General features: G+C 42.5%; 1 protein-coding gene across 1 annotated transcript in view; it reads right to left on the bottom strand.

The window, feature by feature from the left end:
- SAP130 (Sin3A associated protein 130) overlaps window positions 1-12,837 on the bottom strand; it is a 696,083-nt gene that overhangs the window by 645,269 nt on the left and 37,977 nt on the right. Inside the window, exon 2 of the mRNA XM_078665599.1 lies at window positions 6,362-6,479. Within this exon, the coding sequence (XP_078521725.1) occupies window positions 6,362-6,473 (112 nt within the window). The 5' untranslated portion in view covers window positions 6,474-6,479. The remainder of the gene's footprint in view (window positions 1-6,361; window positions 6,480-12,837) is intronic.

Here is a 12,837-nt window from a genome sequence, read left to right as displayed (position 1 = left end):
GTGCCCTAGCATGAGCTGAGCCTGTCTGCAGCTTTCGGAACCATGTCCTTATAGCTGTTCAATGATATAGCCATACCATATACTCTTAAGTGCATTATAATTCTCGTGGTTATTGCTAACTTTGGTTTGGCTTTATCAAAACATGTTGTGTCAGGTGTCATACGCTTTGGAATACTACCCCCCCACCAGTTCTGGCGGCGGGGTAGCATTCCACCCTTCTAGAGGGAGAAGACATTAGTTACTGCTTTACCCGGTTAAAGTTAAACAGGGCCTCAGCATCACAAAATGGATGCTACTGCCACAGACACGAGTCTGACCTCCTGCTGCTGGACGAAACTCCGGCAGGGGAGGCCTGGACAATAAGTTTCCTGCCTTGGGAGGTGCTAGCACCTCCCCAGACAGACTTTAGTGTATTGGGGCAGGGTGGGTTGAAAGAAATGAGACACTGCCTGGGGCACACAAGGTGCCCCGTGCATAGCCCGGTTCAAACCAGTTGCTGGGGCACTCCAGCCCCAGCTCTGGCACGAAACTGGACAAAGTGAAAGGGGTGTAACCACCCCATTCCCAGGTTCCACCCACAGGAGGGACCTAGCAGGTAATCCAGCCCCTTAGTTTAGTACAAAGATAGGAGCTGAGTCAAGAGACTTTATATTTTTATCCTGGGAAGAAACTCTGACACGAACTCTTGGACCTTCGACGTTCCATATCAACTGGAAGATTGAAGACATCTCCCTTGAGATCAAGGAGTGACCACCCTGTGCAAACAGGCACCAACAGTAACTTGCCGGTTTGCTTTGTCGACGCTCAATCCGGATCCCGAAGACTTAGCGACGCAGACTCTGGACTTCCAGAATTCTCTGACTCCGACCCACATCCACAGCAAAGCTGAAGCCCGTGGCGGACACGAGAGACGTGGGACCGGACATCCTGCAGTACCTGCTCTTTGCTACCTGTGCAGCTTCTGAGGCGTCCTCGAAGTTGTGCATTGGGGTTTGAGAAGCCCCAGCCCCGAGCAGTAAGTGCACCGAAGCTCAGCCCTTCACACTCCACGAGTGCCGCCTGGGGCCTGCGCCTGCATTTCTCCTTGACGCGTCTTCAAGGTTGCTAGCCCGTTGGCTAGTGGCCCCTCTGAAGACATCCTTTTGAAACGACGCTTGCCTGGTTGCTCCAGTCTTGCTCTAGCTTCCCTGTGAAAGAGAAGCGCCCCAGACCTTGCTGGTCTGAACAGAAGCCCATCTTCACTTCCTGCGTGGGTTGCGGTTACCAAGGCTTGTTGGGTCCAATCGGATACAGACACCGCAGTCATCGAGAGCCTTCGTGGGACAGCTCGCATCCAGTGCCTGGTCGTCATCGACGCCTCCTGGTCCACGTGGCTGCAGACAAGCTTCACTTCTTCACCTGATTGCATCTCGACATCGCCTGGTTCCTTCCTAGTTCCTTCCTGGTCACTGGCTAGTGACCCAGACTCTGTTCCCTCTGCTTTCAGGTTCTTCTCGACTCCGATCCACCCTTGGATCCATCCAGACACTTTCCTCCTGGTCGCCTGCAGCACTTTCTTGCAGCTCTCCATAGGATTCAGCGATGAAACCTGACACAAAAGAACACCTATGCACCCGGCTTCCCTGAGTGAGGTAACTCGAGTACTCCGGTGCTCCCGTGAGTAACAACTATCCAAGTGTCCTAGTTTAACAGGGTTTTCCCGCAGTCCACCCGGAAGTGTCTGAAATCAACTACTTTGTAACTTTTACGTTCCCATTGATTCTCTATGGTAACTCGCGTGTGTGTTTAGACACTGCACACGCAACCTGTGGGTCTCCTACTTCCAATCCTTCGGTCGATCAGCGTAGCCCCAGCAATTTCCTAGGCCTACTCACCTTTCCTGAAGTGGTTCTTATACCACTTCTTTAGTATATGGTTTGTGAGGCCCCTAGGGCAGAATTGTATTTGTGCAACTTATAGTATGCCTATTGAGTAACTTGTGCTGTACCTCATAAAGAGTGCAGAGGGGTTGTGTTAGTAATAAATACATATATATTTGATATATACCTGGTGTGGTGTCCTTTAATTTGGTATTCAAGGGATTATAATTGGTAAAACAATTGGCTTCACATGCTCTCTGAAGTGTTAGCCTAAGACTGCTTTGTCCATGCTACCACTAGGATAGCTGGTCTATAAGGTTGACTTTACAACCATCACCATAAGGGTTGTTTGGACTGGTGCAAGGTGCTCACTAGAATAGTGAACATCATATACCAGGTCAACTTCTCACAGGGATTACCGGAATACTCACAGTTATTGCTAGACCCGATGATAGACGAGGCTGGGCTCTTACCTACAGGAAAATCATGAACAATTTCCTGGACCCTTAAGTCCCCCAGAGGGAAGCATGGGAGTCAGAGCTCGGACTTCTAGAAGAGGAGGACTAGGGAGATTGCCATAAGGGCGAGGTTCAGGTTGGTACAGCTCTGGATCTTACATAGGTCCTACGCGCCCCTAGAACACTCCACCATCAGTTGGGCTGGAGGGACACAGATCCCTGTATCAGGGGGTGTAAAGAGAAAGGAACCTTTTTTCATACACTCTGGTCCTGTTCCAAACTACAAACCTACTGGGATGAGATGGCTCGGATCATGACAGAGGTGTTGGGGCAGAGGGTTCCAGTGGACACAAGATGGCACCTCCTGGGGGTGAGAGGGAAATTAATTGGCCCACACATACCAAAACATGGCTGATGCTGACGGCTGGAGCGGCCAAAAGGAACATTGCTAAAATTGGGGACGCACTCAACCTCCACGGATTGAAGACTGGGGGAATGATCTAGATTGGTGTCAGCAGGCAGAAAAAAAAATGTTTATCAAAGTAGAGGATGCCCGGCCAAATGGGAAAATATCTGGCCTGCCTGGGAGATGTTTAGGGCAGAAACAAGAGAAACGCTAAAAGGAAGCATGATAATTACAAGACAGACCAAGGACTAAAGGATTGCGATTTTGAATGTATGTAATGTGTAATTGATCCTACTATGTACCCGACCAGCATTACTCTGTGTCTAAAGTATTGTAAAGATGTACAAAAGCTTGGTTTAGAGATTCGAGGTTAAGTTATGTAAAGTCTTGCTGTGAGATCAGATTTTCAGATCTCTTCAACAAACCAGATTCTTGCAGAATGCTTGCCAAGTTGAAACGCTGTGCTCAGAATAAGGCTGCGAGTAAAAGATGGGAGGAAAAATTAAAGCCATCTGCTGTTGCCTAGGAGGCACACTTGACCCCAGTGCAAAACGCACAGCACCTGTTTATTCGGACATGACTTAGGATTAATTTGCAGCTATTAATGGTGGACTTCCCAGCTCATTGCTATTTCTGGTCAGATCTTTCTACATGCCCTGGTGATGGTGGGTCCGCCTTAACGAATCTGCACATTGTATTCTTTTGCCAATGTTATGAGCTCCCCAGAAAAAAAATGTGTCCTGCCTCTTTATAAAACCGGACATTAAACAGTGTAGACCAGCTCTGCTATTTTTGCAACAACTAAACAACCCACTGGTCTGCCGTGCAATTAGTTCTCCTCTATGGCAGATTTTAAAAATAAGGAAAAGTTCGCGGGTGGACTCTTTATAACAAAATTGAACTTATGCATTATTATTAGTCTTATGGTCCATGAATTTTAATGTGAATTCATGTCTATGGCAGTTTTTAAAGAATAAGGAAACATTTGTGGGTAGTCTCTTTATAACCGAATTGTATCTGTGCACGATTAGGAGTATTATTGTTTATGAATTTAAAAGTAAAACATTTTTATGATGACTTTTTATGTACTTTTATGTTACAGAAGAGTAACAAATAAAGTTCATGAATGATGACCAACTCCCCACAGAATTACCAGTGCATCATGATGACTTTCATTTTCCTACTATTAGCATCACTCATGCTGCTATCCATCTTGCTTACGCTGCCTTTGGCGTGCTCTGGAAAACTTGTAATGTCCGGACATTCGCTGCTCGCAGCGAGTGCGACAATTTCCTAGCTGTGGTCCCAGAATATGTACTTCCATACAACTTCCAAATTGCTTTAGGAGTCCTATATTTCCATATCTGGCCCAACAAAGTATCACATCTATTCTGTCTGAGGTACAAAAGCCTACAAAATGGTTGCCCGTGGACTGGTTCAGGCCTTGCTAGACTGGTTGTAACATACCTATCTTCTATCATACACCTACCTAGTTTCCTCATCTTTCTGAAACAAACAACTTCTTTTCCATTCTCTTTCCCATGCATGGAATAGGATAGGCTGTCCGTGAGACCAGACTTCATGCTAGAATATTGAAACAAGTAGCAAACGCCACAGCCATCTCGTTTGCACTGGTTGAATTGATTTTGCCGTTTTTGCAATTGTAGGCTCAGAGTGCTGTCCCTACATTCTCAAAAATTCTTGTAACATTCAAGCACTAAATACAGTTCACAATGGGTTTAGTCTTGAGAGAAGCAGTGTTTGATCACAGAATAGAGATACCTTTGGGGATGGGAAATGAAGATCTTTGAATAATATTTGCAAAACAATTCTGTTAGCGATGATCTATTTTTTGTTTTTATTTGATTGGGTGGTGACTTCATTGGTTGTGAAAAGATGAATAGCGCACAATAATTTCCTTTCACTACTGCTGAAGACTACAAAGGAAATGAAAACACTTATTAATGTGCTTTTGGAAATGCTAATTAAATGAAGATGAGGCTATAAATCTGCTTTACGGTTTACATCTAGCGATGCAAAATAGAGGAGATGGTGAACCTGCATTTCAGTTTTATAAGGATTCAATACCATATAACCAATTGCTAAGTGTATTTAACCTGCAACCATTTTGCTTTCCCATGTTATATTAATGTGTTTGAGCTTTTGCATCGGACGTGCATAGGCATAATTTTCATGCTTGCATGGCAAAGCGAGAAATATCAATTATGATAGCTCAACAGATGAGATCGTCATTGTTATCCATCTTCAAGGTCTATTTGCTCTCTTCTCATTTAAAAAACTTGCACAGGTTAGAAACCCTATCTAAATTCTCCGTTTTTGTTACACATATGCCTCTGCAAGCCGCCAAGACCTGGAACTCCCTCCCGACCGACCTGCGCCTGACCCAAGACCACCTCTCCTTGAGGAAGAAGCTCAAGACCTGGCTGTTCGAGCAGTAACGGCACCCCCCCCTCCTAGCGCCTTGAGACCCTACGGGTGAGTAGTGCGCTCTATAAATGTCCTGATTGATTGATTGATTGCAACCTTCACAATGTAGGAAGAAAACAGACAATCCTTGCGAAAATTAAAAACATTTTACGCATTTTAGACTTCAAGTATGCTCGGTGTTGCGGTTCTTCTTTCACGCAGGAGACATTAATAAGTATCTTAAACGAGTACCCTAGTATTTCATTTCTTCTTAATATAAGCCACTGCTTAAGAGGCTATACTGGTCATGGTTTCCCCTACAACACAGGTTTTAGTGAAACAACAAGCAGAATTTGAAGCCGCTTCCATGTTCAACTCCAAGTGCGGAGTATAATTGAATTATGTACTTGACGGGAAGGATATACACCATAGCAGCGCACGCAGATATCTGCAGCAAATTCACGTGTTAATCTCTACCCACGTTTTAACAAGTAATAACTCAGTCAATGGTGACCAACATTGTTGTGTCTTCTCAGCGTTCAAACCATTAGACAGCAGGAGTAAAGATCTCAAAATAGCAAAGCACAAACATTGGAGTCTGGTGTATTCTCCACTTGATTCAGTGCATATTAACATTAGCACATATGGATCCAAATTCATAATAATTTTCCATAAAGATATTTATCAATTCCTTTTCACAGCAAGTTAGGCATTATATCTATGCCTGCAGTTTACATTTTTCACCAATGTTCCCGATCAACTTAATAAGGAGACCACCTTGGGAATATTCCTGATTCTGATTGGAATTATCCCTTCTGGACAGTTAAAATGGGAGGAAAGAAGCAAGCATGGGTTTCAGAGCAGACTAACATTGGCTCTGGCCTGGTAAAGATAAATGAATTAATGCTTCCAATGTTTCATTCCACTGGGCATCTGGTAGATCGTAAAATACGATCAACTGAACATTTTGTTTTTAAACCCCATCACTTTTTTTGGCATGAATGCCATTTCCAACTCGACAAAGAAATTAAATTCACAGCCACAGACGATATTTTAAAGAATTCAACAGCAAGAAGTTGATTGTTGCCAGAAACGCCTGTTTTTAGCCCTAAGCTCTGTGATATAAAAGCAAGCAGAAGTGTAAAGCATATATGAAACAGCAGCAGGTGAGACATTGTTCTTTAGGAGTGGTAGCAGCATAAAAGATTTACCTGACCCTGAAGTACTGAGGCCTCCTGCAGCACCCGTGCTGGCTAGAAGAGCCTGAGCAGCAGCCAAAGCAGACATTGGGGCAGCAGAACGCGGGAACTGTTGGGATGACATGATGGGCTGCAAGAGAGCAGAAACAGAATTCAAAACAGCGTACAGACCTCTAATTAAAAACATACTAAGATGTATAAGTAGTACAGAATCTGACCACCACACGCTCCAAAAAACCAGCCACCAAACATACATTGGGAAATACCCGATAAGATCCTAACTGTTATGTTATGTTATGTTACGTTACGTTTCTTTTGTATAGCGCGCAGCGACTCAAAAAAAGTATCCTGGCGCTTTCACGGCGAGACCTACAGAGAATAACACAACACGACAATAAAAACAGAGAGGGGATAAAATAAACGGAGAAGAAAAGCCTATAAAGTAAACAACCAAGTCTTAAGACCTTTCCTGAAAGCCAGCAGGCTAGTGGCGCCACGAAGTGTCAACGGCAGGGCGTTCCACAGCTCGGGGGCACGCAACCCAAAGGAGCGACCCCCAATGCGGGCTTTTTGGACGCGCGGCGTATATTAACTCCCAGAGATGTTAGCTGTTCAGTCTTGGTTTATATAACCTTAGGTAAATTAAAGTCTTTTATATATATATATATATATATATATATATATATATATATATATATATATATATCCGGATTCTTTCCATGCTCCAAATGCAAGGCATGCAAGAACAGCACAAAGGTTCAAACATTTTAATTGCCAGGTACAAAGGTTACCAAGAAGATAAAATCTTTCTTGACTTGCACTACACCTTTCTGTGCTTATTGTTTAGTTTGTCCTTGCATGAAAATTTATGTTGGCAGTACCAAACACCCTGCCAAAAAGAGAATTCTTAAGCATGCACGGGCTATTGAAAATAGGGATCCCACTTATCCGGTGGCGAGAAACTTCTCCGAAGTTCATAATAGTGACGGAACATTGTTAAAATGTTATTGCATTGACCATATCCCAGTGAGTGAGCGAGCGAGGTGGAGATAGACTGCAAAGATTGCGAAGGCTTGAATCAAGGTATATTATTGATTTACATACTGTCATTCCATTTGGCCTTAATTCTGAAGAAGAACTTTCAATACATCTTGGATAATAATATCTTGTTTCTTAGATGTATCTAGTGACATGTATATATACCTTTTCTGCCAGTACCGATGTAAATATTTCTATGTTCTTGGTGAATATCAATAATGTAATTCTTATACAGTAATGAGGAAATTGATTGATTGATTTTTTGGTAATTTGTATGAACTACACACACCATCAGCATGCCCATACAGGGCTCAATTTTGTTGATATATTATGAATTTAGCGGTATTGCCCATACAGGGCTTAATTGCTCATATGATTTTTTCATGATGACATGATGAAGGACTCCAAATCATGTATTGCGGGATAACAATTTATTATTAGTGAAATGGTTCTCTTTTTTGATTATTTAGAAAACCACTTCAAAATGGCTGCCAAAGAAACAATGATGTTTTTGTCCGTTTTTTATGTTTATGAATTCAGAGAAAAAAATGTGTAATTATTTGTTTGAATGCTTTAAATGGCGGCAACTCTTGTAAATCAGGTTGACACAGGGGAAAAAGGCACGTTTGCCGAAACGCGTCCTGTTTGTGCAATAAACGAATCGTTTAAATCTTCCACGCGAGTGCTGACGCTTCCTTCCCTAGTGAGGGAGGGGGGCTTTTGGAGCAGATATATATAATATATATATATATATATATATAGATCTCTTCCTCTCCAACAACACCAGCCTGCCGCACTCTCAAGTGGGTGCCTGCTAGACGGGGGTGTACCAGTCACGTATACGCAGCTCTAAACATCCTACAGGACTCCGCCTGTTACAGATCAGCAGCACTCACGGGGGTGGTTTTTATCAAAAAGGATTTATTCAAAAAACCTTAGCACATCAAAGACGCGTTTCGGCGCTTAGCCTTCATCAATTTGTTTCACAGTTGGCGCCACGGCCATTCGTATATTTATACATCACGTGGTACAGACATGTACATAGAAAGAGGACTTCTAGTTTCTCTTCCAACATACCTCCATATTGTAGTGTGCAAGTTACCTTATGAGACACAATAGACATCGCAAACCATAACGATCTCAAAAGTATCCCATATTATAAATGCGGTCTGTCTTTTATAATCCCACATTTCCACATAATACAGCCCTGGATGGGCAAAATACTAGTTCATTCATTCGTCACGGTCTACATAATCACGCCCTGGATGGGCTCACGCTCATACTGTTACACATTACATGCACAGAAGTACCACAATTCATGACTTCAGTGCTAGTTCAAGTTACTTCCCTTAGTTCAATATATCATAATCCTATGAACATATTTTTTGCCTTTTCAGTATAAAACCCAGACGAATAATGGGAGAGAAACCCATCGTTACAAAATCATACTCTTCACAACCTTAGCCTAGATGCACTGCCAATTCTTCATGCATATTAAGACCATTCGGCTTCTTGCTCTGTAAATCAATGATATAACATGATTTTGACCGTCTCAGTTTCTGCAGTCGATCACCTCCTCTAACACTTACGGGGACACTATCTAAGCACATGTATGACAACAGATCCCTGTTGCGTCCATGTGCAATATCAAAATGTCTCGCGACCGGATAGGTTGCGTCTGCATTATTTATGGCGCGCATATGTTCCAATATGCGAATCTTAACTGGATGAGTAGTGCTCCCGATATACCTCTTCCCACAGGGACAAGTTAAACAGTATATTGCATACGGTGTCGTACAAGTCAAGAATTTTTGTATTTTCCTAGGTGTCCCTAGGCCAGGAATCTTGTAAGATAAAGTGCGTTTACTCTGTTTGCACGCTTTGCAGCGGCCTCACGGGTAGAAACCATTTAATTGTTTCAACTGTGGTTGGATACTATGACTCATGATGACTATGTACTAGGTGATCCTTAAGTGCCCTGGCTTTCCTAAATGTGACCAATGGATTTGGTGGCAGATCTGGTCTAATGATGTTGTCCGTCATGAGGATATTCCAATTTTTTCGCAGAATCCTTTTTAGGTCTCCTGCGTTTTCTGAGAATGTTGTAATCAACCTGAACGTGCTACTCCCTGACTCTCTATTTTTGGTTTTAAGTAGCTCACTTCTTTCTATGTTGTTCACTTTCCTCAAAGCTTGAGTTAACACTCCCTCTTCATAACCTCTGGCTTTGAATCTGGCTAGACTTTCTTTTGCTGCCTTTTGAAATTCCTGGTCACATGAGTTGTTTCTCTTTATTCTAAGCATCTCCCCATACGGAATACTTTTTACCAATTGCTTGGGATGGCTACTGGTGGCATAAAGTGTCGAGTTGCCTGCAGTGGGCTTACGGAATAGTTTTGTTTGCAATTTTCCGTCCACTGTGAGGTCTAGATAGTTCACCTCTGTGCTGCTTATCTCTCCAGAAAATCTCAGATTTATATCATTTCTGTTTAATACATCGACATATGCCGCAGGTACTTCGACGGGACCATCTAGAATGATAAAAAGGTCATCGATGTAGCGATACCACCCTTTGATATTCTCATTCCATTCATGATTGGTCTCTGACCAGGCCACCTGCTCCTCCCACCAGCCTACGAAAAGGTTCGCAAAACTGGGGGCGGAGCAGGTTCCCATGGCCACGCCCGACATCTGCTTAAACAGTTGCCTACCAAACAGAAACATGTTGTTATTCAAACAAAATTCCATAAATTCAGACAACATCTTATTATGCTCGTAATATCTTGCTGATCGTTTGTTCAGAAAACTTAGTGCAGCCTTAAGTCCATCTTTGTGTGCAATGCACGTGTATAAGCTGGTTATATCTAAAATCATCATACTATAGCCTTCACACCAGATCATGTTGTCAATACAGTTTAAAAAATGTTTGGTATCTTTTAGGTATGATTTCAATGTGACCACATGCGGAAAAAGAAAATAGTCCATATACAATGACAGATGTTCAGTCAGACTCCCTTGTGAAGCCACAATAGGTCTCCCTGGTGGATTCAGTTTGTCTTTATGGACCGTAGGAAGGTAATAAAAGGTCGGTATTGTGGACTCAGACATCTTAGAAACAGATATTCGTCAGAATACAACATGTTCTTATTATACCATTTGGAGATCATTTCATGGTATTCCGTTACACTTTTATTGTAGATTTAATCACTTATTCTAGTGTACGTTTTAGTATCATTGAGTTGGCGTAAAGTTTCGGTCTCATATTGTGTTTTCGTTAGTAAAACAATGTTCCCTCCTTTATCTGAGGGTTTACATACCCAAGAAGAGTCTTCACACAGTGTTTTAAGTGCTAACTGCTGTTTATTGGTGAAATTCTTATCTTTCTTTTTGTATTTGATATCATTTCTTAGGCGTGTCAAATCCTTTAATACAGCTTCCGAAAAAGTGTCTACGGCATCTGTTCCCATAGTTGGCATGAACGTGGAGGTTGGTTTGAAATTGCTCGCCCCTCCTTTCTGTTGTACTTCCATGTTCAATAATGTTTGGGTGTTTCCTATATCCAATACCTCATCCTCATTTATTTCCATCCTCAATTCCTCTATAGTTCTTCTCCCCTCCAAGTCCTTACATGTTATGCCGCTCGCATCCATACTTTCTACAGCCGTAGATTTCTTGGGTGGCGGCTTCATTTTAAAGAACTTGTGCAATTTGAGCTTTCGGGTAAATTTGAATAAATCTATTCTTGTTTGGGCAAACTCAAATTTCTTTTGGGGGCAAAATGAAAGTCCCAATTTAAGAATAGATTCTTCCTCCACAGTCAGATTTTTTGGTGTCAAGTTAATTATGGTTAGATTTTCCTCCTCATTCATACCTTCTTCTTGTAGAAATTCTTGCTGCGGGTCACAGGTGGCGAGCCTACTATGTTTCTTGCTCCAGCCCCCCCTCCTCGTCTTCCTCTTCCCCCCCCTTCTTTCTGGAGGCTTCCCCCTTCCTCCCTCCAGTTGTTGCTTGCGCATTAATTTGAATTCCTCGTGAAAAGGTGACGGATCTGTTTGTCCGTCTTTACTTGACAATTCATCTCCTGTTACCGAGGATTCTGAGGTCTCTGGAACCATTATTGGGGGTCCAGGTGTCTTCTTTCTAAGTTCCTTCCTGGGATTGTCTTATTTTTTAGAGAAGGTCAATACTCTTCCCATACTGTAATCCCTCTCATCCCTTTCGAATTTCTCTTCCTTTCGTTGTTTTATTTTTTCTTCATATCTTTTTAAGCGTTTTTTCATTTGTTCACGTTTCTCTTCCAATTTCGTCTGGTCTTCCTCTTTAGCCAAATCATGCTCCAGTTCTTTGATTAAAATTTGGGCCTTATCACGGTCACTCCAGGCGAAGCGTACCAGGATTACCAGGCTTCCCTTACACGACTGGGCTGTATGTTCTGCCCATGCATCTAGTAGTAAGGGGTCGGGATTCTCCTAGGCCGGTATAGTGTAAATCCTAAGGCCTCTCGGTACTCGATCTACCTCAATATAATTTTGGAGGGAAGTTGCCTCCCACCACTTTCTTATCTCTCGCTCATAGAGACGTTCTAAGGTGGCCAACTTCGAGTTCAAATTCGTGGTACTCTCGCCGGCTTGCCCGTGCACTGCTTTTTGGGCGTCACTAGATTTCTTCTTATTCTTGAACATTCCCTGTTCAGCCGCTCGCCGTTCTGTTTCACAAAACATTTTGAAAGTTTCGGGGAGATTCGTGAAGTGGGGGCTGAGAAAAAAGGGGGGTCCCAAAACGTGTTTTCCCCATGTTAATTTCCACAGGACGTTCTGAGAAGGCTACAGCCCGAACCGCTGAACGGAATTACACCAAACTTGGCAAAATTATAGGGACTGGTACGCAGAAGTACCTTTGCTATATTTGGTGAAAATTGCTCCAGTGGTTTTTATGAAAATTAACTTCAAAAACACATATATATCTGGGCGGAGCCTAACCACACATCTCATCGTGAGATCTGATTGGCTGTCAGCACTTCATCCAAGAAGTGTTGGCAGCCATCTTGGGACCAATATACATGATAGCACCTCATTAAAAAGCATTGTAGTTAATAGAGGGTTTTAGGACTTTAGTTACATTATAAATCATTTGTTGATGGTACCATACTCATTTTAGGAATTGTGGTGTGTTCTAAGGTGATTTTACCATGTGAAAAAGCCTTCTGCTGGAATATCATGAATCATGTTTGAAAGAAAACTATTATCTCATGCTTTTCCCACAGTGGTTTGGAAGGGGATCTATAAGCTAAACTGAAAGCATATTTTCTGTAAATTCACATTATCTTTCTCAGTCATGTGAGAATGAAGTCTGACATTCGCAGTAAAACATGTACATCCAACAAGGACAGAGACTGTCAGTTGATTCCTTTGTGTTCTACTGCAGCCTCCTAGAGAGTGTTCTAAAGAACA

Source organism: Lissotriton helveticus, chromosome 11 (genome assembly GCF_964261635.1).
Source record: "Lissotriton helveticus chromosome 11, aLisHel1.1, whole genome shotgun sequence".
Classification (NCBI taxonomy): Eukaryota; Metazoa; Chordata; class Amphibia; order Caudata; family Salamandridae; genus Lissotriton; species Lissotriton helveticus.
This window is presented reverse-complemented; position numbering and strand designations above follow the sequence as displayed.